A 24,723-nucleotide genomic window follows, 5' to 3' on the forward strand; every position below is an offset into this window, starting at 1 on the left:
ATTGAGCTGAAAGATCCCAACACAAAGGGCGCGATGCTGACAAAGACGGGAAAATACGCAATACCAATTATTAATGCGTACGTATGGCCTTAAGTGGACTGACCAAAAGGAGAAAAACCACGCGTAGATGTCTGAGTGGTAATGCAACCATGTTGGCCGGCATCTGTGATTACGAGGGAGGAAGCATTGTCGTCGTATCTTCACCTTAAAATCTGTGATACTTTCTAGTATTAAAATCGCGGGATCCTGCCCCTGGAACTTGGGTCAGCTTATGGCATTTCTGTATTTCTGCAAAACATTTCAGTAGTGTTGACAGTGGGAGTCGTTCTCTTGGAAAGCTCATTTTGCTTCTGGTTTATGTTTCAAAGGCTTCTTGCAAAATTTAACAAGTGGCTGTTGCACTGAGGTTTCCGCCCCCTCTGACTTTGAGCAAATCCCACATGTGAAAGAGACAAAAGTTCTCCTCTTGCTCTAAACTAAGAAAATACTACTACTGTGTACTGACAGGAGTGGCTGTTTTAAAAAGCACTTGGTAGCACTTCTGCTTTTCTGTCGTGGATCTCCTCGGGTGGAAGCTGTAACACAGACTTCCTTTGTTTATAAAATGTAATTACTCGGAGACTAACTTTATTGTGAGCCTGCATTTACTCTTACCCCCTGGAAAAAGAGAGGTGGGATTCATTTCACCTGCTCTCTAGCTGTCAAAAAATCATTTTTCTTGTCTGAGCTAATTTCTTAGTGGATCCAACAAATGGGAGAGATCTGCAGAAGGAAAATTGTTCCCCCTCCCCCTTCTAGTCTTGTGGCTATAGAAAAGTAGTTGAAACTGAATGCCTACATTTCAGAAGGCTGATGTGGAGTGAGAAGAATTCCATCTATTACCTTCCTTTGATAAAATCCACAGCTTGGAGAAGTTTTCCTTTACCCGCCTTTAACTTTTTTCCTGTTTCCTTACCCCCTGCCCCCCCCCCCCCCCCCCCTTCCCGCAGGGAAGCTTACGCCCAAGGCAAGAAGGAGAAGCCTCCCTTTGTGCCAGAGGAGCTGCCCTCCTCCTCCTCCTCCTCCGATGCCCTTCCGGATGAGCTGCTGTGCCTCATCTGCAAAGACGCAATGACTGATGCAGCCGTTACTCCCTGCTGCGGCAGCAGTTACTGTGACGAGTGTGAGTGTTACTGCCTTGTTTGTTAGCTCAGTGCATCGCGTCTGATCTTCTGAAGCGGAAAGAGGAGATAACAAAACTACTTGGTTACCCGTTCTGTTTGATACTTAGGGATACCCTGAGTCGGGAAGGACTCTTCTTGTACAAAGGGGGAAAAAAGATAGAAAGCTTCTTCCCCTTTTCACCTGTCCAGTTGAATCCTCTTCACGCGCGGAGGGACGGCTATGAGAAGAGTGCACACCTGTGCAGGTGCTGACAGCGTTAGATACCCAATGCATTTAGTCTGTCCGCAGCCCTTTCTCTCGTGGAACGTTACATAGCCAGCTCTGGTGACTTTCTGCAGCCTGCAGCAAACGGATCACTGGGCATTTAATGACCATTCTGCTCCACGGGAAAGCTAGCTAAACCCTTCAGAATGCAAAGCTCCTCATGGTCTTTTGAGATGTGTTTTCTTCATTAACCTTGAGGAGGGTGACTTCTCACTGTACGAGACAAGGGAAAACAGACCAGTCAAAACATCAAGGCACAGCCTGCTCTGCATCTTCAGATGTGACAACAGTGAAATACCAAAACTGTACAGTTCTTTGCTGCGTACTAGAAATCTTCTGCACTCTGGAACCTTTATAGCTTCATGCTCTGAACTGAAGACCATAGTAACTCATTAACTGTATGGTGTTTTTACAGCTGATTAGAACCCCCAGCATTTCCGTAGCTTTGCTAAAAACTATTTGGATGATTCTAATTTTTCACAGGTATTAGAACAGCATTGCTGGCATCTGAGGAACATACCTGCCCAGCGTGTCACCAGGCAGGCGTTTCTCCTGATGATTTAGCTGCCAACAAGTTCCTACGCCAGGTAACATGATGACTTTTAAATAAACTGTTTGTAAGCAAAGCCTGTCTGCAAAAAGCTGAAAGGGAAGAAAACATTAATTGACAGCTCCTTCAGCAAGGCTAAATTGAATAAAGCTAAATGTTCTTTTCAAATGCATCGTTTGTTGTTACAGCAGCTCACAACTCTTCAGAGATGCTCTGGCAAATTGAGGTCAGGCTTTTGGTTAACAGGATTGCCTCCCTTTCAGCTCGGTATTAACACTGAAGTACTGAAATACAGACACTCGCGGTTACCAGTGATTAACATCAGTGTTTAGTGGGATGCGTTCCTCTATCTGTCTGTTGATGTATTTTAGGATTGATAGCATTTACAGGAATACACAAGGAATTTTACTCTCTGGAGGCTTTTGTGCGTCTATGTACTCAAGTTTTCTGTTACCTTTTTGTAAATGTTCTTCTGCCTCCAGGCTGTCAACAACTTCAAAACCGGAGCTGGCTACACCACAAGGTTCCTTCAGAAGATTCAGCAGCAGCAGCAGCCACCACCACTGCTGCCTGTCGCACCTCCTGGACCCTTTCAGTAAGTAAATCTGTAGATCAACCTGAACAGAAAAGACACCAAAACGCTGCAGTTAGAGTCTTCTTCTTGAGCTCCCCCGCTGGCAGTTTGTGTGTCACTAGTGCCAGTCCAGATAATTGTGGGAGTTCTGGCTGCCGCTTCTGCTCGGAGAGAGGACACTTTGAGATGCTGGACGTGTGCCTCATGCAAGAATTTTCTTAGCAGTGTTGCTTGTGTGGTGCCCTTCTCAGTCCTTCAGTGCAGGTTTACCCTGAAGGAGGAACTTTTTCCACCTGATGCCTGGAATGCAAATAGCCGCTCTGTCCAAAGCCTGTCAGGCTCCTCTGTGCCGTTGAACGCAAAGGATCGCAATCCAAAAGAAGCTCTGAGGCAGCCCCTGAACTAGCACACAAACCTTTCCTCGGAAAGCTGCTGTTATCGCATCTTCCAAAACGGAGATGCAGCGTGGGGGCTTTACATATTCTAATGCTTTCATGCGCAACTGGCTTAAGAAAATATCTGGTGTAGATTTTTTTTTTTTTCAGTTTACAGTAGTCAGGCTTTTCACACCTTGGACTTTATATTTCAAGTAGCTCTTCAAAACCCTGTGTGAATCATAAAAATTTGGTTGTTTGTTTGTTTTTTTTGTAGTGCTGCCAATACCGCTGTATCTTCTCCTGCTCTGGTGACTGCCACCGAACGTTCTGAATCTTCCTCTCTGTCAGTGAGCTGTTTGTTGGAAGAGGAGGTAAGTTGATTTCAAGAGATGCAGGGATTCCTCTATTGTAGTGGAGCTTATTTTCCACCCCTTTGCATTTTTTCACAAGGGCTATCAGGTTGCTGTCCTAAGACAAGCAGCATTACCAAGTCTCCTGGGCCCCCAAAGGCAGTCAATCCCCACCACTGGTAAGTCAGTATTACTTTAGAATTTCTTTTATCAATGATCTTCAGGTAAAGTGAATGGGATTTTGTTCTGTTTCCTCTCCCCGCTCCCAAAGGTCATCCCACGAGAGCCGGTACAATTCGCCCAGCAGGTGCCAGACCAGGCTGGGAACTGTGAGTATGGACAGAAATTCGGTGTATTACTACTTGTAACCTGTGAAATGAGGCTGTAACACGTAACTGATGCAACAGCAGATTTATAGTGACAGAAGTGTGCACAGTTAGTTGTGGAGAATACAGATGGTAATTAATTTTTAAATGGCTTAACTGGAATTGGCTTTAACAAAGGGGATCTGTGCTTGCAGTAAGATTATTTCAAGGAAATCTTTTTGAGGATCTCTTGAATTGGTGAAGGACTTTGACAGGAGGCGTGATGCTAATGAGCATACGCAGAATAATGGGAAATGATTCTTTAAAAAATCAGAAAAGAAAAACTTGTGAAGAAAAAACTCAGGGTAGCTGACGTTTTCTACCCCCAAAAATCGCTGGGGCAGGAGTCTGGCTAGCTCTCTGCTGGCGATGCTGTCAGTCTCTTTCCGAGAGCAGTGGCACTGAGTCCTGGTACGAGAGGCCGAGTTGAGAAGCTTTTTGATACGACTCTTGTTGAAATGCGGTCACTGTCCCTGGGTAGAGCTAGCGGTGTGTGCAGCATTTTGCTAGGACAGCTGGCTGGAAGTGTTGGTTAAGTAGTCCTGTCTGTAGGAGCGCAGTGCAAGTATTTTACGTCCCGCACAGACTGCCAAAGAAGTAGTGAAGTTCAGCAGACTGAGCTGGCATTTTAAAATGGAGCTTTACTGACTTCAGGCTAAATGCTGTTTTCCTGATGTTTGATACTGCACTGTAGCCATTCAGAGTTGCTCTTTCTGCATCTCACTGCAACAAAAACGATTTGCACTGCGAGTAGTGGTGGAGTCGTTAAAAATGTGCGTGCTCACGTACCAGTAAGGCCAGTATACACCACCTTGAATCAATCAGTGGCTGTGGTAGTTCATGCGCCAGAGGGGAGTGGAAAAGACTGACCCTTCCTGCATGTTTTCACACTAACAAGCAGCAGCTGTTCTGTCTGGTGAGCAGAACCTTTCCCACGTCATCAGGTTCTGCAATTTGCAGTAGCATTATGTCGGCAGCTGCGTGAATCTTTGACGTGAGCATATAGACAGGAAAAATAAACCCCAACTGAATCTGGGAGGAAAAAAACTGTCGAGAGTGACTGTTTTGAATGAACTTCTATTTTTTTTTTCTTTTTTTTTAAGGTCCAAGTCTCCGTATAATACTTCACCTTGCTGCAGAAGATCACATACCTACTCCAAGTCGAGATCTGCCCGCTCGTGCTCCTCCTCTCGATCATTAAGGCGTTCCCACTCTCGTTCCCGCTCACCATCGCCGCCGTATCCAAGAAGAGGCAAAGGGAAGAGTCTAAAGCATCGCTCTCGGTCAAGGTCACACAGGTCTCAACATTCAAGGTCACGCTCACGCCCATGCAGAGGACAGCTTTCACAGTCAAGGTCTCCAGGGTTTAGAGGCCAGTCTCCCGCCAAATGGACTGCAGCTCGAAGGGGAGGAGAGAGGGAGCGTTTTAACAGAGGCACAGAAGGTCCATCCTGCGATCTGAAGGCTTACTGTGGCACTGAAAGCAGTACTGTTATTTCCAGTTTGACTGACTTTAGAATGGCCTTACTCTTAGTAATGGAATGACTTCAGATGGTGATAGCAAGTAACTTATTTCTTTTGCCTTTAATAAAAATATTAAGACATGATTTCAAATAATAAACAACATACAACAGAAAGAAACTTGATTTGATATGTTTTTAATTAGATGTGTTGCATATTACAAGCCATGTCAGGTCACTGGTAATCAGCCTTGACTTTGCTGTTCAAAAACAACAGGGCTAAACTTGATCAGTTCCCTGAAATCATTAATTAAAATAATAAAAGTCCCTGGAAAAAAAAATAGCAAAGAGTCATTCACAGCTCCAACAGATACCAGAGCAGGCCATCTGCACAGATTCAGTACAGCTGTATTTTTCAGCCCTTTGGTGACATTTGTATTGCATATGCACACCCCCAGCTCGTCCAGAACATCACACCGCAGGCAGAATCAGGAGAGAGAAAACGTCCTTTTACTGTGGACACCGAGTGCGGGAGCCTGGCAGTCACAGGGGCTCCTCCAGGAGCAGGAAATCAGCACCTGCAGCGACACGGTCAGAGAGCACGGATCAACGCGCAGAGGCAGCAGCAGCCGCGGCTCGGTTCCCCTGTCTCTGGGAACACAGCGCACAGGGAGCTGTCGACAGCCCAGCAGACAGAGCTGCTGCCGGCAGTGGCTGCGCGGTGGCTCTGGCACCTTGTCCCCACGGGCGATGCCCTCGCAGAGCTGTGCGTGCGCAGAGAGGCCCCGTGCCCCTGTGCCAGGCAGCGGGGCTCCGTCGGGAGCCCCCGGGAGCTGCCGTGGGGTCCTTCCCAAACCCTGCGCAGCACCAGCCCGAGCTGCACTGCCTCAGAGCAGCGCTCAGAGCTGGGAAAGACGGGCAAATGAGCCCGGCACACACCTGGGCTTCTGCACTTGCTGGAGCCTCCTGCTTTTTTCCACTCCCCGTCTTTTTCTCTCTTGCTTATTTTCTTCTCTTGCTGGCATTCCCTCTCCTCTGCCCACACCTCTTTTCTCTTTCTTTTTCTTCAGTGTTCATGTTCCTGGGGGGAGCCTGCAAACCTTTCCATCCCACGGTGGGATTAGATAGGGGAAACCAGGACCCACTGGAATCAGTTCTGCATTTCACCAGAGCTGACTCCTTTTACCTGCTTTCGTCCAAAGGCTCTTTGGTCCTTCCGCACATACCGGGGAGTCGAGCGGTGTCCCTGGGCTGGCAGGAGGCGAAGTGACAGGTGCCTACACCAGAAATGGCGGCGTCAGCAGGTGGCAAGAGGCGCCCGGGAGTCGTCAGTGACCGTTTGGCAAACAGGCTTTGCTTGGGAAATAGGTCTTGCTGTAGAAAATTTGGAGGTATTTCCTTTGATTAAGCACACGCCTAACACATTTGAGGAACAACCTTTCCAGTTTCACCTACAATGTATCACCCCAAAGGAAAAAAAACACCAAACCCACAGAAACCCAGCAGGGATGGAACGCCAGGAAGAGGCCCAGCAGCCACTTGGACTCATCAGGAACCACCCTCCCACACCAGACACATTGTCCCAGTGGTGGTGGAGCTGCCGTACCTCTGCCGTTTCCGATCGCACCACCGCTGTGGATGTGCCCATGGGCGCGGGCGACTGCTCAGCTGGGGGACCAGACAGGTCAGCCACCTCCTCCCCAAAGATTTCTCCGCAGTTCTCGGTCATAAACTCCACCAGTGTCTTCACCTGCACACAGCAAAGCCTTGCTCTCAGCGCAGGGGCAGGCAGGCAGCCTCTCCCACTCCTGAGCCTTGCTTCCACGCAGCAGGCTGTCGCTGTGGGGCTGCTCTTCCAGGCAGCCACCCCACCAGCGTCTGCTGGAGAGAGGGGGCAGCCAGGGACCTCTCCACAGCCCAGCTCTGATCACCATCCGGCTGCAGCCATCCCGCTTCAAGAAAGCGTACCTTCTCCGTCACCTCCAGCATGGCCTCCAGCGGCAGCAGCTCCTCGTTGGGTGGGCTCAGCAGGTTTGGCCCAACGCGGATGGCCAGGCTGATGACGCTCATCCTGCTGCTGGCTGCGTGCTGGCCGATGTGCTGGAGGAGGGACAGCAGCCGCTTCAGGAGGACAAGATTTGCTGCAGGCAATCTGCCGGCCACCCTGAGGGAACAGGAACACCACGATGACAAAGCAGCTGTTGCCCCAGCCCTCCTCCAAGCTTGCCAGAGGCAGCTGGGAGCCAGTGGCTGTGTTGCGCAGCTCTCCAGGGGCTCTCACAAAATCACAGAATCACAGAATGGTAGGGGTTGGAAGGGACCTCTGTGGGTCACCCAGCTCAACCCCCTGCCCAAGCAGGGTCACCCAGAGCAGGCTGCACAGCACCGCGTCCAGGCGGGGCTGGAATATCTCCAGAGAAGGAGACTGCACAGCCTCCCTGGGCAGCCTGGGCCAGGGCTCCGTCACCCTCAGAGGGAAGAAGTTCTTCCTCACCACGCAGTGCACAGGAACACAGTGCAGAAATCAGGAACATGAAATAAAACGAGGAGCTGGCATGTGACTGCTAGTGACATGTGCTGTGACAGTTAACGAGTGCGTCCCGTGTGACACAATTCCTTCAGAGGATGATGTCGGAGTAACCCAGAGGTGTTTTTCTCCCCTCTCCCTGTTCCAGGTTTCCTCCAGTAATCGCCAGTCTGATGCGACTCATCCGACGGAAGCTTGCCAGCAGCCGTCACTGTTCCTGCTTGTGGAGGTGAGTTTCTTGTGACAGGGCTGTCTGCCCCAGCGTTTCCTTTTCCGAAGCATCTGATGTTCAGCTGAAAGAGAAATCAGAAATCTTCCACTAAAATTCACGCTTTTCTTTGTTCGTTCTGTTTGGGTTTATGGTCCTGGATTGTTTATCAGCTGGGTAGGTGCAGGAGCGCGTGTGTAGGAACACGGTGGAAACCCTGGAGCAGTGATGGAGCTCTGGTTTCAGCAGCAATGGAGGGATGTGTCATGCCTGCACCCGGTTTTGAACCAGCGTCGCAGTAACTAAAGTTTTTGCATGTGTTACATGATGGATGTTACATGATGTCCTTCATCTGTTGTGGCTGCTTTAGTTCTTGACTCCATCAAAATCAGCTGTAGTGCTGGAAGCTGCAAAATGTTCTCCTCTTCTTGTGTTATTTGGTGGTTATTCCAACCACCAAACAGCTCTGTGTGGCTGTGCTTTAGCTTTGCAATGTGCAACATTTATGTCAGCAGAGTTCCAGTAATTGCTAGAAATGCAGCTGTGGTGTTTGGTTTGGTTGTTGCTTTTTTTTTAAAGTATAAACTATTTCCTCAAAGTTTTAGTGGATTTCATTGGCCAAAGTCACAAGGCATGATTGCACCTTGATTTCATTCAAGCTGTTCCAAGGGAAAGTACTGAAAAATGCTACAGAACCTCTTTCAGCTTCCCCTCCTCCCCACCCCGCTACTAAAGCTGCTGTTGCTCTTTCAGACAGAAGGGCTGTCATTTTCACAGGGTGTCTTTGTCAAGTTTGGCAAAAATCCCGTTCCTGGCTGTGCCACTCCTTCCTGGGTCCTGTCTGTGTGCACACACGACTGCATTCAGTGGGCGGAATTACGGGAAGGAGTTTGCAGCAGGCTGCTGTCGGCCATGGGCAGTGCTATGGAGTAGTTATTTCTGCAGTAGCCAAGTAGAGCTGTGAGGAACTGGGAAGCGTGCTGAGGTCTGACGTGCCTGGAGACGTTTGGTGATGTAGACGTAGCATGGGGTTCTTTCTTCCTTACAGCCTCTCATCTGTCTGTCTGTCTGTCCCAAGGGCTGGAGGCGTCAGTTAAACCCAGTGGCTTTCCACCACAGATGGTGAAAATCTCAGGAGTACGACTTTGGTGGGTCCTGTCGGCATGCGGGCAAGGGCACTGGTCTGCCAAGATGATGTGACATCCTCAGAAGAGTTTGGTGTCTTTTCTCACTTTTGGAGTGTTGCCAAGTTACACTCTGGGCTTTCTCATTCTGCTCTGATCTTGCAGAAGCTCGGTCCTTCTTTGTCCCTCTCCTGGGTACCTTTCTGGAAAGCCATTCCAGAGGCCCGTGGTGTCTGAGCAGGGGCTGTGTCCCTTCGCGCGGTGGCTGTTGGCGAGCTGCCAGCTCACAGGGGCTGGTGGCTGTCACCCTCCTTGCTGTGTGAGGGACAGGGAGCAGATGGGACCCCGTGCTCTCCTGGCCTGCCTGGATGTGTGCTTGGCAGATGTGAGCAGATGGAGATGGCTGCTTTGTTGAGAAGAAACAAGAGTACCTCTGAGATTTAGTCAGTTAAATGCTCAGCTGTTAGGAAAGAAAGAAAAGGCTTCCAGAGGGTGGAAGGCAGGGTGTGGGGGGGCGCCCCGGGGCATGCTGGGAGCTGTAGTCCTGGGGCCTGCCCTGGGGCAGGGGCTGCTGCTGGCCATGTTGGTTCCCGGGGCATGCTGGGAGCTGTAGGCCCGGGGCAGGGGCTGCTGGGTGGCCATGTTGGTTCCCGGGGCATGCTGGGAGCTGCAGGCCCGGGGCAGGGGCTGCTGGGTGGCCATGTTGGTTCCCGGGGCATGCTGGGAGCTGCAGGCCCGGGGCAGGGGCTGCTGGGTGGCCATGTTGGTGTGGCAGGGACAGGATCCACTCCAGGCCCCGGCTGAGGTGAGGGGTGGGGCTGCCCGTGAGGGGAGCGGGGCCGTGGGGCGGGCACTGGGGGCTGTGCTGCCTGCTGGCCACGCGAGGGGGGCGGGGGGGAGCTCCCCGCTGGAGCCGGGCCCGGCCGGGGCAGCCCCGGGGGGGAGCCCAGAGCTGGGGAGGGGCAGGGGACGGAGACGGAGCCCCCGGGCACAGGCACCAGCGGGCTTGTGGGCTGATCAAGGGAAGGCAGAGCTGCTCCTCTGTGTGTTGCCTTTCCCTCTGCTCCCTTCTCCCCTCCCTGTGTGTTGCCTTTCTCTCTGCTCCCTTCTCCCCTCCCTGTCCCTCGGTGAGGCTGGTGTCCTTCCCTGGTGTCCTTCCCTGGTGAGGTGAGCTCCCAGCCCGGGCTGAGGGAGAGAGAAAAGGGGTGAGGGGGGAGGGGTCGCAGCCCTGAGTGTGCAAGTTTCATACAGACGCCCGGTTCTGAAGATACAGCGTGTGTGTGGGTCAGCGTTCCTGAAGATTTTTTTTCCTGGTTGATTTGATGCAGCGTGGTACATTTTGGTGGGAACACGGGGATGATGTATCCGAAGTTGCTGAAAATGAGGTGATCCTGGTCATAGGTATTATTTCTTTGCCTGTTCTGGGAGCATCATTCTGCATGTATTGCTAAATGTATGTCTTCATTTCATTGAAACTGCAGTGTAAAACTGGAAATATTGTACCTGCAAAAGAATGGGAACAGCTGTCCTTGTTCGCCAAGGTGAGCAGAGAAGCAGTGGGGAGCAGTTTGCAGGATCAGAACTTCAGCCTGCTCTGGGTGATAGACCCTCAGGTGGGTAAAGAGAAACCTCACTTTTTGAAATACAACTCTTCCTATCATGGTATTTCTTTTGTTCGGTTGTGTTGGCAGTCAGACTCTAAACATGTGATTAAACTGTTAAAAATCAAGCTATTTAAGGATTCTTTACTGTCTTAAATCTCATTACAAGCAGTGCACTGTGTTGCCCTGTGGATACTGCATTCTCATGAGTGACCTGACTGGAAGTTTTCCTTTTCTTTCTAGTACAGGGATGCATTTATGAAGGCAAATCCAGGGTACAAGTGGTACCCCACAACAAACCACCATGTGACGGCTCAGACATCCCCTGTTGCAAACAGGAGAAATCCATGGGCTTTGCCTCAGACTCTGGGAGAGATTCACGACGCCTGAGGAAAGAGACTACAAGGTGAAGAAGTGCCCCAGCGTCACTTCAGCGTGGCAGGTGAGATTTCCACCCATGTTGCTCAAACACAGCAGCTTCAGTTTGTTTGAGGATGCGGTGTTGGAATTGAACTGCAAGAGCAGTTTTCTCTACTGCACGTAGTACTGTAGTGCTGATACCTTTCATGTCCCAAATGCGGTTGCCAAGACTCGAGTTAAAACTCTGCATAACAACCTAAAATTTTCCTTAGTGCATGATTGTTTTGAAGAGTCAAGTCCCGATCTGTGGCATATCATAACGCACACCCTGTATTGGGTCCAGATTTGACTGAAGCTTATTTCAGGGCTATCTGCTGTTGAGGATTTTCATTTTCTAGTCAAAAGGGAAAACGATGGTTAGAGTGATTCACAGATCCGGTAATAACCTGACAGCACAATGTATGCTGTTAACCAGGTGTCCTTTATTACGGCGCCGGGCACAGGGGGGATCTCTCCTCCAAACGTGTGCGCCAAACACCCTTTAATTTCAGGTTAAATAGAACTACAATATGCATATTAATCGTTATATTTCCGAGAGCGTATGAATCTATTCCAGTTCTCCTTTAGCAGGTGTATTAGAGCTCCTGGGTGGTCTCTGGTGGTCTTAGGTCGTTACTTCATCTCTTTCGGTAGTCTTCCTCACTTGCCCGTGAGTTACATCCGGGGCGCTGCGCATGCTCGGTTCGTTCTATCTCGTTGCAAAACTGCAAAGCTGCTTTTCGCTGGTTCTTGGTCGCAGCTCCTGCTCTTGTCACAGTCTTGTCCTTGCTAAGTTTGCTAATCTATAAGGAGAGCTTGCAACTTCCACACAGGTGCTTTGTTAAAACTAAAACTAGAAAATACCACTGCAGCTACTTTGGTAAAGTGTCATGTTTCTTATTATTCCTTCTATCAAGAGGTGTTAAAGTTCTTCTGGATGAATGTACCACAGGCGAAAACTTTTTGTATTTAAATCAGTAGAACTGCTATTTAACTTCACTTAAAGAGTGCCCTGTTGTCTATTACATCTTGGAGAGGAAAACATAAAAAAAAATCAGATCTGTGACTAAGTGTAGGTGCAGTGCCTGAACGAATGAAAAGCAGGTCATCTCTCACTGGTGTCCACAGACAGCAGAAGTGTTGCAGTCCTGACCTTGAAATACAGAGACATTGACATTAAATACTGGCACCTTAAGAACCTTGGCTTTTACATTGTCTTTCTATATCTCATTTTAGTTTGCTGCCACTCTTTTGTTTCGTTTGTCCCTTGACTTCCTTCATCCTCCTCCCTACTTAGATCTTGTAGAAGGCTAAGTTTTTGAAATCATTTCCTGTATTTGTGGGTATTGCTTGTTTTGCTGTAGATCTCTAGCTTTTTGCATAGCCTTGCTATGTCTGTGTTCGTGTGCTGCCCTCAGGTTTTTAGGTTTTGCCTTGACTTCCTTAATCTTCCTCCCTAATTAAGTTTTCTTTCTAAGTCGAAGGGTTTCCAGAGTGCCCTTGCTTTCTACATTGTGTTACTGCAGCGGATTTAGTTTGCTGCCATGGGTTATTAGATTTGCCCTTCCTTAATCTTCCTCCCAATTTCAGTGTTCATATGAACTCTGAGGATTTCACATGTTGTTGTCTTCAAGAGTTTTGTGTCATTCCTTAGTGCTTACCTTTATTGTTCTATTATTTTTTTCGTTTTTCTTTTAATCTCTGTCGGTTTTTCACTTTTTGACATTCATTTCTTGGTCTTCCTTTCTGCTGTAGTCATTCTGTCTTGGTTTGTGTCTTTATCCTGGCTTTTTGCATTGTCTTTCCACAGCTGTTTCAGTCTGCTGCCACTCTTTTGTTTCGTTTGTCCCTTGACTTCCTTCATCCTCCTCCCTATTGAGATCTTATTGAAGGCTAAGTTTTTGAAATCATTGTGTGTATTTGTAGGTATTGCTAGTTTTGGTGTAGATCTTTATCTTTTTGCATATAGCCTTGCCATGTGTGCCTTAGTGTGCTGCCCTCGGTTTTTAGTTTTTGCCTTGACTTCCTTAATCTTCCTCCCTAGTTAAGTTTCTTTCAAAGTCGAAGGGTTTCCAGAGTGCCCTTGCTTTCTACATTGCGTTTCTGCAGCGGATTTACTTTGCTGCCATGGGTTATAAGTTTTGCCCTTTACTTCCTTAATCTCCTTCCTTATTTTAATGTTTGTGTGAAGTCTGAGGATTTCAAATCTGGTTTTCTTCAAGAGTCTGGTGTCATTCCTTAGTACTTACTTGTATTGTTCTATTTTTTTTTCCTTTGTTTCTTTAATCTCTGTGGGTTTTTCACTTTTTGACATTCTTTTCTTGGTCTTCCTTTCTGCTGTAGTCATTCTGTCTTTGTTTGTGTCTTTATGCTGGCTTTTTACATTGCCTTTCCACAGCTGTTTCAGTCTGCTGCCACTCTTTTGTTTAGTATTTCCCTTGACTTCCTTCATCCTCGTCCCTATTGAGATCTTATTGAAGGCTAAGTTTTTGAAATCATTGCCTGTATTTGTAGGTATTGCTTGTTTTGCTGTATATCTCTAGCTTTTTGCATAGCCTTGCCATGTGTGCCTTAGTGTGCTGCCCTCGGTTTTTAGTTTTTGCCTTGGTTTCCTGAATCTTCCTCCCTATTTCACGGTTCATTTGAAGTGTAACGTTTTGAAATCGCTGTCTTCAAGAGTTTTGTGTCATTCCTTAGGTCGTTAGTATTACAGATTTTCTTTCGAAATCTCTCTTTTAGTTTGTGGTCCTTGTATTTCCCTATAGTTTTTCTTTTGTTCCCTAATCTCTGTTGGTATTTCACTTGTTGACATTCATGTCTTCGTCTTCCATTCTGTTCTAGTCACCTTTTTGTTGTTTTTCCAGAACACCTTGGCTTTGTACATTGTCTTTCTACATCTCATTTTAGTTTGCTGCCACTCTTTTGTTTCGTTTGTCCCTTCACTTCCTTCATCCTCCTCCCTACTGAGATCTTATTGAAGGCTAAGTTTTTGAAATCATTGCCTATATTTGTAGGTATTGCTTGTTTTGCTTTAGGTCTCTAGATTTTTGCATTGTCTTTCTATGTCTGTTTTAGTGTGCTGCCCTCAGGTTTTTAGGTTTTGCCTTCACTTCCTTAATCTTCCTCCCTGGTTAAGTTTCTTTCTAAGTCGAAGGGTTTCCAGAGTGCCCTTGCTTTCTACATTGCGTTTCTGCAGCGGATTTACTTTGCTGCCATGGGTTATAAGTTTTGCCCTTTACTTCCTTAATCTCCTTCCTTATTTTAATGTTTGTGTGAAGTGTGAGGATTTCAAATCTGGTTTTCTTCAAGAGTTTTGTGTCATTCCTTAGTACTTACTTGTATTGTTCTATATTTTTCCTTTGTTTCTTTAATCTCTGTCGGTTTTTCACTTTTTGACATTCACTTTTTGGTCTTCCTTTCTGTTGTAGACATTCTGTCTTGGTTTGTGAAACTCCCCCAGGCACCAGTACAGGCTGGGGCGGCCCTGCTGTAGAGCAGCTCTGCGGAGAGGGACCTGGGTGTCTTGGTGGACGACAGGCTGACCATGAGCCAGCAGCGTGCCCTGGCTGCCAAGAAGGCCAATGGCATCCTGGGGTGCATTAGCAGGAGTGTGGCCAGCAGGACGAGGGAGGTTCTCCTTCCCCTCTACACCCTAGTTAGGCCTCATCTGGAGTGCTCTGTTCAGTTCTGGGCTCCCCAGTTCAAGAAAGATGAGGAGCTACTGGAGAGAGTCCAGAGGAGGGTTAGGAGGATGATGAGGGGACTGCAGCATCTCTCCTACGAGGAAAGGCTGAGGGAGCTGGGCTTGTTCATCCTGGAGAAGAGAAGGCTGAGAGGGGACCTTAGAAATGCCTCTAAATATCTGCAGGGTGGGGGTCAGGAGGACAGGGCCCAACTCCGTTCAGTGGTGCCCAGCGATAGGACAAGGGGCAACGGGCACAAACTGGAGCAGAGGAAGCTCCAGCTGAACACGAGGAAGAACTTCTTGCCTCTGAGGGTGACAGAGCCCTGGCCCAGGCTGCCCAGGGAGGCTGTGGAGTCTCCTTCTCTGGAGATATTCCAGACCCGCCTGGACGTGATGCTGAGCAGCCTGCTCTGGGTGACCCTGCTTGGGCAGGGGGTTGGACTGGGTGACCCACAGAGGTCCCTTCCAACCCCGAACATTCCGTGATTCCGTGACCCACAGAGGTCCCTTCCAACCCCGAACATTCCGTGATTCTGTGACCCACAGAGGTCCCTTCCAACCCCGAACATTCCGTGATTCCGTGACCCACAGAGGTCCCTTCCAACCCCGAACATTCCGTGATTCCGTGACTCACAGAGCGCCCTGGCAACCCCCAAACATTCCGTGGTTCCGTGGTTCAGTTGAGTGTGCAGGGAGCGTGCAGGGAGTGTGCAGAGAGGCCAGGCGTGCACAGGGAGCAAGTCGTGAGCGTGGAGCGTGAGCAGTGACCATGCAAGGAGCATGCGGTAAGTGTGCATTAAGCGTGCAGTGAGTGTGCAGACAGGCCAGGAGCGTGCAGGGAGCTTTCTACGATGGCACGACTGGCTGGGTAGAGGAGGGGAGAGCCGTGGGTGTTGTCTGCCTCGACTTCAGCAAGGCTTTTGACACGGTCTCCCATCACATCCTCCTAGGGAAGCTCAGGCAGTGTGGGCTGGACGAGTGGTCGGTGAGGTGGATTGAGAACTGGCTGAATGGCAGAGTTCAGGGGGTTGTCATCAGCGGCGCTGAGTCTGGTTGGAGGCCGGTAACTAGCGGTGTGCCCCAGGGGTCAGTACTGGGCCCAGCCTTGTTCAACTTCTTCATCAGTGACCTGGATGAAGAGTTAGAGTGTACCCTCAGCAAGTTTGCTGATGACACCAAACTGGGAGGAGTGGTGGGTACACCAGCAGGCTGTGCTGCCATTCAGCGAGACCTGGACAGGCTGGAGAGGTGGGCAGAGAGGAACCTGATGAGGTTCAACAAAGGCAAATGCAGGGTCCTGCCCCTGGGGAGGAACAACCCCAGGCACCAGTACAGGCTGGGGCGGCCCTGCTGGAGAGCAGCTCTGCGGAGAGGGACCTGGGTGTCCTGGTGGACGACAGGCTGACCATGAGCCAGCAGCGTGCCCTGGCTGCCAAGAAGGCCAGTGGCATCCTGGGGTGCATTAGCAGGAGTGTCGCTAATTGGGGCGCCCTCGTTAGCAGCGCTAATGTAGAGCGGGGCGCTGATTGCCCCGGCTGCGAGGGGCGCGGGATTTGGGGGGGCTTGGGGGGTCCCGACCCCCCCGCTCTGGCCCCACCGGCACTTTGTGGGGGGGGGGGCACACCCGAACTGCGGGGAGGGGGGCGGAGCGTGACGCGGTGCCCGGGAGGGGCGGGGCATGGGGGGGCGGGGCGATGGCGGCTCGGGAGGGGGCGAGCAGCCAATAGGCGGTGCAGGCGGTGACGTCATGCGCAGCCATTGGCCGAGGCGCCGCCGCTCGGCGCGTGCGTTCTGAGCCCGGGTCGGCGTCAAGCGATACGTGGGGTGGGGGGAGGGGAGGGGGGGACACCCGCGCCGTGACAGGCTCCCACGGTGCCACCCAGCCGGGGTGGGGCCGGGGTGGGGGGGGCTGTGCTGTGACCCCCTGCCGCGCGCAGGCCTCGCGGCTGAGCACCGCCCCGCTCGTGACATGTGTGGGCTGTGGGGAGGGGGGAACCCGGGGGGTGTCCGTGGGGCTCCCCGCACCCCGCCTGGTGCAGCCAGGGGGGGGCTGTGGGGGTCCCCGCCCCTGGGCGCAGCGTGGGGGGTGGGGTGGTGGTGTGTCCCCGCGGGGGGGCGGTGTCACACAGTGGGGGCGGGGCGGGGGGGCGGAGCCGCCGCCATAAAGCTGCAGGGGGGGGGTGGGGGCACGTCCCCTCCCGGCGGTGCGGAGCGATGCGGAGCGGAGCGGGCTGCGGTACCCCCGGCAGCGGCGGCTCTGCGGGGCCGGTGAGCGCCGGGGGGGTTTTGGGACCAGGGGGGCTCCGTGCGGGCCCCGTGCGGGCCACAGCCCCCTGACACCCGCCCCCCCGGGCTCCTCTCTCCACAGGTCTCGGCCTACCCTCGGCCCCCCCCCGATGGCTCTGCCCGCCCCTCCGCATCCCTCCCCCCCCTCCCGGTTTATTTTCCTGTTTTTGTTGGTTGGTTGGTTGGGCTTTTTCCTACCCCGCACCCCTCCCTTGTTTCTCCCTTCCCCCCGCCCGCAGCAAGATGGTGCAGAAGGAATCTGAGATCCCCGGTTTCCACCGCTCCTTCAAGGTAAGGGGGTGCTCCCCGCCCCCGTGATGCTCCGGAGGGGGTAGGGGGTTGGGGTGCTCCGGGGGGGGATGGGAGAGTGCGGGGTTGGGGTGCGGGTCCGCGGCGGCTGGATCCCCTGCCCGGAGTGGGGGGGGGGGGGGGGGGCACGGACACACATCAGCGACCTCCCCCTTCCCCCCCCCCCCCGAGGAGGGAGGGGAGCGCTCAGGGTGCTGCCACCCAACCCGGGCCACAGGACCCCCATGTCCCGCCGGCCCGGTGGTCGGGGTGCTCCCCGAGGGGAGGTCAGACACCCCACACACACACCCCCCCCACAGCAAGGCTTTGCTCACCCCGCTGCAGCTCCCACGGGTGTCCCCCGTGGGGTGGGTCAGCGGGTGGGCTGCACGTCTGCGAGCAGGGGGTGGGGGGCTGCCGGGCCCAGCCCGGGACCTGTTGTGCGAGGGCCAGATCCTGGCAGGGGGTCTGCAGCCAGGGCACCAGGACCCCCGTCCCTCCCGGTCACTGTCACGCGAGGGGGGTGCGAGGGGGGGGGTCTGGGTCCCCCAAACGCTCTCGTCAGCCGGGCACCTTCGTGGGAGCTTTGTTTAGTTTGGCTCCCGGGGTGCGAGGGATGCTGGGACCTCACCCGAAACCTGCCCGGCTTATTTTAGCTGACACCTAATCCTGCTTTGAGGACTTCTGGTTGGGGTTCGGGCCCCCCCTCCATCCCCCCCTCCATCCCCCCCTACGTTCCCCCACCCCGGGTGGTTGGGGACCAGGACGGGGGGGACACGGGGGACACCTCGGATGCGCTGCCGGAGCCGCCGCGCAGCGTCTGCCCTGTGTGTCCCATCCCCCAAACTTTTTGTGCGCCGGTGCTGCGGCAGCGGGCAGGGCCACCTGTCCCCCGTGTACACCCCTGGTGCCCCCCCCCGGGAGGCCTCATCCTGCCCGTGGTGCAGGGACTTGGGCCCGAGCCGCTCATCCCCGCCATGACATGGGAGCCTTGGGGGGGGCTGGAGGGTGAAACCTCACTCCGCAAACCCTGATACTGTCTTTTTTTAGGGGGGTGGGGGGGGAATCTGGCCAAACGCTGCGCAGGAGCGTTTTCAGGCATCAGGAGTGGTGCTTGGTTGGGGGAGATGCTCGTGGCATCCCCGCACCGCGATGGGGACCCCCCGGCCCCTCGAGAGCCGCCCCGGCAGCAAACAGGCGCTCTCGGGCTGTTTCTGGTGGCGGTGGCCGGGGCTGGCTGCTCCCGCGCCGCACTGGGGCTGGCAGCTGGCCCGGGCACCGGGGCACCGGGGCGGGTTGGGGAACGCCGCCGGGAGCTGCTGCCTCCACCCAAACAGATTTCGTAACCCCGCGGAGGACGGGGCCCTTTCGCCTCGCGGCCGGGTGCCCCCGGCACTGCCCCGTCCCGCGGTGGGGTGGCTCGGGGGGGGCTGAAGTTCCCCATGTCCCCTTTGGGGTGCTGGGGGCGGAGGCGCTGGGTTTGGGGTGGGGGAGGCAGTGGTTCCCACACCCATCGCCCATGTGGGGTGCAGGGAGGGTTGGGAGCGGGGCCCGATCCTGCCAGGTCACAGGCATCACGCAGCCACGGGCACGGCGCTCACCGGAGCGGCGCTGAGTGGGCTCCGGCCCCCCGTGACCTTGCGGGGAGGCGGGAGGACGCGGTGCGGTGGCTCCGGAGCCCGTCCTGCCCTGTGGCTCTTCTTCCTCCCCCCCGGCTGTAGTTCAGGTCAGGGTGGATGTTCGGGGCTGGGTTGGTACGTGCAGCCCCAGTCCCTCTCATCATCGCCCGCGTGCCGGCCTGGGGCTGCTGGCGCAGAGGCATGACCCCGCGGCAACATCCCCGGCAGGAGACGTGGTCAAACCCTTCCTCCTCCTCCTCCTCCTCCTCCTCTTCCTCCGGCTCTGCTGCATCCCTCTGGCAGCAGTGCCATGAGCCGGTGCCCTGCACGAGCAGAGCGTGTGCCAAGGCCAGCGGCGTGCCTGGACCGGGCGGGCGGCGGCAGCTGGTCCAGCGACTGCCGTCTCACTCGTGTTCTTGGCCCTTGCAGGAACAAAACCCCTTCGAGCTGGCGTTTGACCTGGAGCCCGTCTTCGAGTGCCCTGGACCTCGGGATGTCGGCCCTCTGCATTCCCCCGAAGGCGTTGAGGGGCTGTCCCAGGGGTGGCGATGCTGGGGGGAGCGCAGGGTGGCTGGGGGTGACTCAGGCCAGTGGCTTTGCTCCGGTGCAGATGTGCCTTTGAGTCAGCCCATCGACATCCCCAGCACCAAGAAAAGGAACAAGAAGCAGCACTGCAGAGCCACCGACAGCTTCTCCAGCAGGTTCGAAGGTGAGCGGGGCTGCCCAGGGACCCCAGGGGTCCCCCCCCGGGCTGCGGCAGGGCTGGGGCCCTCCTGGTGTCCCCAGGCTCGGGGACAGCCGTGGTGTCCCGTGCCGCGGTGGGGCCGGCAGCTCAGGCGCCCTCTCTCCTGCCAGATGTTTACTGGCTGCACGACGAGGTGCTGGGAGAAGGGGCCCAAGGCAGAGTCCAGTCCTGCGTTAACCTCGTCACCAACAAGGAGTACGCAGTGAAGGTAAAGCTCTGCGGCTTGGGGCTGCAGAGCCGGCTCCTGCCCACCCCCTGTCTCAGTTTCCCCTTCTGCCCTCCACATCCTGGGCTCCTGGCTCTCCTGGCTGTGCGGAGCTGGCACAGGACGACGGTTTCACGGGGTAGAGGGGATGGAGAGGGGCAGGAGCGGGGCAGGGCCAGGCCACGCAGGTGGCACGCTGTCCTCTGCCACCGCCCAGCTGCAGGACCTTGGTCAACCCCCTTAGCCACGCTCCTATCCCTGTAAATTAGGGCAGACACGAGATTAAATTAACGCTTGCGCCGCGTCTAGGGACTTGGGGCAAGCAGGGGCATGTGGTGCGGCAGGGTGGCCAGCCCCAGGGAGGTCTTCGTGCCCCCGCGAACAATGGAGGGGTCAGGGTGAGCCAGCTGCTTTTTGGGGCTGGGGATGGTGGTGCCGTGTCCCTGCACCCCACAGGCTCCCAGTCACGGCGTGGGGGGGCTGGGACAGGCCCTGTGTCCAAACGCAAGGGGCACTTGGCTTCCCCTGTTGCCCCGGGGTGCTTTTGGGTGCCCAAGGAGGGAAACTGAGGCAGGGGGAGGGCTGCATGGTGGTTGGGTGTTCAGTGTGCCCCAAAGGGCTGGGGGTCAGTGAGACCACCCAGCTCTCCCCCGCGGGTGGAGACCCCCTGCTCACCCCATGGCACGTCCACCAGGCACCCGCTGTGCCAGCGCCCGGCGGGGCGAAGGGCCGTGCTCCGCTGCCGGGGCGGCTGCGCCGGGGCTCGGCCGCAGAGCTCGCCTTGGCTGCGGGCCCCGGGAGGGAGCGGCTTGGCCCCGCTGCCGGGAACAGCCTGTTCTGCTGCCTTAACCTCTTCAGGCACCCCCCGCCTGCCTCTGCCCGGCCCCGGGGGTCCCCAGCGCAGGGTGGGTTGGGGCGCAGTGGTTGCCGGCCCTGGTCCCTCCCCAGCAGCGGTGCCTCTCCCTGAGTCTCGCCCGCTTTGCCTTGCAGATCATCGAGAAGCGCCAGGGCGACGTCTGCAGCGGGGTCTTACGGGAGGTGGCGATGCTGAATCTGTGCCAGGGACACAGGTACCGCAGGGCAGCCGCTGTCCCCATCCCCCACCGTGGGCACAGGGCGCGGGCTGAGACCGGGCTGGCGCTCGAGACACCCATGGGCGGCAGGCAGGCCGCCCTCCTGCGCGGCTCTCCCTCCGCGTGGCCTCGCCGGGAGCATCCCGAGGCGACGTGGAGCCGCTTGCCATGACGACGGGGCCACGACGGCCGAGTTGGAGCGGTGCCGAGGGGCGAGCCGAGCTGCCGCCGCGGCGTTCGCCGTCCCGCCGCGGAGAGCTGCTGAGCGGGGCTGTTTCTGGAGCGGGGCGAGCGAGCCAGGAGGGTCTGCGAGCAATTAGGGAGCGGGGCCTGGCGCTGGAAGCCCCTCTCCCCACTGGAATGTGGCCGGGGGCCCCAGCCGCGTGGTTTCAGTCGCTGGAAACCCGATTTTCTCCTCCGTTGGCCCTGCCCCGGGGAGCCGTGTGGGGTGGGGGGCTGCGGGGAGGGGGGGACCCCGCGATCTTTTTAGGGGGATGCCAGGCTGACGCCGCTGTCCCCGCAGGAACATCCTGCAGCTGATCGAGTTCTTCGAGGAGGAGGAGAGGTTTTACCTGGTGCTTGAGAAGATGAGGGGAGGTGAGTGTGGTGCCGGGGCGGGGGGAGCGGGGGCGGCAGGAGCCCCCCCAACACCCACGAGCCCCCACTCCGCTCTCGCCCGGCCGCAGGCTCCATCCTGACCCACATCCAACAGAGAAGCCGCTTGAACGAGCTGGAGGCCAGCACGGTGGTGCGGGACATCGCCAGCGCCCTGCACTTTTTGCACAGCAGAGGTGAGCCGAGCCACCCCGGGGTGCAGCCGTGCCCCCCCCTCCTGCCCGGGGAGCAGGGGCCGGTGCCGGCCGCGGGCGCGCAGGGTCAGGCCCGGCTGCATCGTGTTGTCGTGGTGCGGAGTCTGCTCCTCCGGTTTGGCCGGGACTCGGGGCCAGCAGCAATTTGTGCCCTTCGCCATGACGCGGGCGGTGATTTGGGGTGGGGAGGGAGGGGTCCCTGCGCCGCCCCCAGACCTTCTGCTGTGGAAATCTTGGGGGGGGGGGGGGTGGGCAGGCTTTTCCACTCATCGCCTCTTCTCCCCCCTCCCAGGAATTGCTCACAGGGATCTAAAACCGGGAAATATTCTGTGCGAGCGCCTGGACCAGGTGAGCGGGGAGCAGGGGGTGGTGCCGGGGCTGGGGGGGCCCTGGTTCCCCGCGGGGGATGCTGCTGCGGCAGCTGGGGCGCGAACGCGGGGCTGAGGGTACCCGGGGGCTGCTGGGGGGGGTCACTGACCGCTGCTCCCCCCCTCCCCAGGTCTCCCCGGTGAAGATCTGTGACTTCGGCCTGGCAAGTGGCATCAAACTGAAGGGGAATTGCTCCCCCATTTCCACCCCGGAGCTGCTCTCGCCGGTAAGCGTGCAGACCATGGGGCAGGGGGGGTATAATGTTGATGGGGGGGGGTGCTGGGGGGGGGGTGGGTGTTGTGGAATGTCCATGGAGGGGGGAATGTCCCTGGTGGGGCTCCCCCAGGCTTTGGGGCTGCGTGCAGCCCCCTGCTGCTCGTCGCTCCCGTCACTGCAGGACCCCCCTCGGCAGTGGCAGGCGAGATGCGGTTCTGTAACGCGGGGGGGCCGGGCAGCGCAGGGGGGGCTGGCGCAGAGCCCGGGCTGCCGTGAGCCTTAGCAACAGCCGGCCCCGGCGGAGGCGGCTGTGCAGAGGCTGCGCTTTCGGGGAGAAGTGGGTCAGGCGAGGGGCTGGGGGGGCCACCGTGATCCCCCCCACTCCGGTTGTGGGTGAGAGGGGGCTGGGGCTGCTTGCGTGCGGTGCAGCCCCTGCAGGGTGGGCACCCCGAAAGCTTCTGGGGTGCCCCTGCGTTGCAAGGAGCTGTCTCACATTTGGGGGGGGGCACATACCAAGCCTGCCCCCCCCTGCAGAAAGCCCTGCTCCCCTTATCACCAGCAGCAGGGCCCCCCCCCATGCAGGTGTTGCCCTGTGCCCCGCTGTTTTCGGGGTGCTCACGGTGTTTCCAGGGTGCTCACGTGCTGGCTGGGGGCAGACCCTGGCCCACGCGGGGTGCCCAACAGCAGAGGGGGGGCCAAAACACCCCCCCCCCCTTGTTCCTCCGCGTTTCCCCTCCGCCAGGGGGAGGACCTGAATTTCTGAGGTGTCCCGAGTTTCCCGTTCTCAGCAGCGGGGGCAGAGGGGGGTGGGTGCTGTGGTCCCTGCCGGGTGGAAGCCCATGCAGGGTTGCTGCGGGTTGGGCTTGCGTGGGTGTTTTTCTTCTTCTTGCGGTGGCATCAGCTGCCGAGGCCGGCAAGGCGTCTCGTTTGGAGGCCTCTCGTTATGTTACGGGGTGATTATCTGCTGGCTGCAGCTCTGCTCTCCCCTGGTCACGAGGTGGTGCGGGCTGCGGGTCGGGTCACGTGCGCTGGAAAGCCCCAGAGCCCCGGGAGCTGTGGGGGAACCATGGGGGAACGGGACCGCTGGCTCTCGCCTCGCATCAGCGTTAACTCCTCCGGCACCGGATCCGGCGCCCGCTGCGGCGGCCCTGCCCGCGTCAGGCAGGGGAACAGGCAGAGCCGGCTCCGTCCCCGCCGCCCGCCCGCCATGTCCCGGGCGATGGGACGGACGCTGCCCCGCTGAGCCGGCCCGGTGGCGGCAGTGCTGGGGGGCGGTCCGGGGGGGTGTTGCACCCCTTTAGGGTTTTATTTTTTTCGGGGTGGCAGGGCTGTGACATCCCCCGCGTGGCGATGGGAAACCTGGCCGGGATGATCTGCCCTGCCAGGACCAAACCCGGGAAGCGGCCGTGTCTGCACCCTCATTTTGGAGGGGGTAGCCCCTTAGTTCTGGCAGACACCCCCCCCCCTGCCTCTCAGCTCTGCCCCATCGCTCCCCTGTCCTTTGGGGCTCACCCCTGCCTCTCCCCGCAGTGCGGCACCCCCGAGTACATGGCCCCGGAGGTGGTGGAAACTTTATACGGTTACGAGGAGACGCCCACCTACGACAAGCGCTGCGACCTGTGGAGCCTGGGCGTCGTCCTGTACTTCATGCTGAGCGGGTACCCCCCCTTCGTGGGCCGCTGCGGCTCCGACTGCGACTGGGACAGCGGCAAGTCGTGCTACACCTGCGAGGTGCGTGGCGGACCCCGGCAGTGCCGAAACCCGCCGCTGGTTTGGCAGCACCCCTCCCAGCTCAGCCCCTTTTTTATTTACCCCCCCACCCAGGTGATGCTCTTGGAGAGCATCCAGGAAGGGAAGTACGAGTTTCCCGACAAGGACTGGGCGCACATCTCCTCTGGGGCCAAAGATCTCATTTCCAGGCTGCTGGTGACAGATGCCAAGAAGCGGCTCAGTGCGGCCCAGGTCCTGGAGCACCCCTGGGTGCAGGGGGTGAGTGCTGCTGCCCCCCCGCCCCCTCCACTCCCCAATGCCGGGGTGGGGGGACACCCCATTACGGGGTCCTCAGCTCTGACCTGGCTGCGTTTCGTTGCAGTGTGCCCTGGATAACACCCTGCTGACCCCCATCATCTTGCAGAGGTGAGCGTGGGTGGCCCTGGGGTGGGGGTGGGGGACACATTCCAGCCCCCCAAATCCTGGCTCCTCTCCCCAGTGAGCTGCTCTCAGCTCTGCTTGGCTGCAGCTCTCGCCATCTGGGCAGCTGTTGCTGCACGTGATTCGGGCTGGAGCCGTGTTTTTGGTGCCTGACCCATCTGGCGTGGCATGCGCGTGAGGGGACACCCCGATATTTGCCCCCCAACCTCCCTCCAGCCCCCCGCATCCCACCCTGAGCTGCTTTCTCCCCGCAGGAAGAGCAGTGCCAAAGAGCTCACCTCCTTCGCCGCAGAGGCCGTCGCCGTCAACCGCCA

The 24,723-nt window shown here is 56.4% G+C and overlaps 1 protein-coding gene across 1 annotated transcript; it reads left to right on the forward strand.

Moving 5' to 3' along the window:
• Positions 1-127: 127 nt before the first annotated feature.
• Positions 128-24,398, forward strand: LOC142360183 (MAP kinase-interacting serine/threonine-protein kinase 2-like). The gene is made up of 12 exons (XM_075412421.1): positions 128-138; positions 990-1,006; positions 19,362-19,550; positions 19,697-19,794; positions 20,782-20,861; positions 21,388-21,461; positions 21,551-21,655; positions 21,966-22,021; positions 22,173-22,268; positions 23,789-23,989; positions 24,083-24,247; positions 24,351-24,398. Exons 1-12 carry the CDS (start codon positions 128-130, stop codon positions 24,396-24,398), a joined length of 1,140 nt encoding a protein of 379 aa, XP_075268536.1.
• Positions 24,399-24,723: the final 325 nt, after the last annotated feature.

The sequence above is a fragment of the Opisthocomus hoazin genome, unplaced genomic scaffold (assembly GCF_030867145.1).
Source record: "Opisthocomus hoazin isolate bOpiHoa1 unplaced genomic scaffold, bOpiHoa1.hap1 HAP1_SCAFFOLD_53, whole genome shotgun sequence".
In the NCBI taxonomy this organism is placed as follows: Eukaryota; Metazoa; Chordata; class Aves; order Opisthocomiformes; family Opisthocomidae; genus Opisthocomus; species Opisthocomus hoazin.

What these genes read in the sequence shown, in the direction of transcription:
- LOC142360183 (XM_075412421.1), top strand. An exon ending in GCACTTTTTGCACAGCAGAG is followed by an intron (nt 21,656 to 21,965) that starts GTGAGCCGAGCC and finishes CCCCCCTCCCAG; the next exon opens with GAATTGCTCACAGGGATCTA. An exon ending in TGTGCGAGCGCCTGGACCAG is followed by an intron (nt 22,022 to 22,172) that starts GTGAGCGGGGAG and finishes CCCCCTCCCCAG; the next exon opens with GTCTCCCCGGTGAAGATCTG.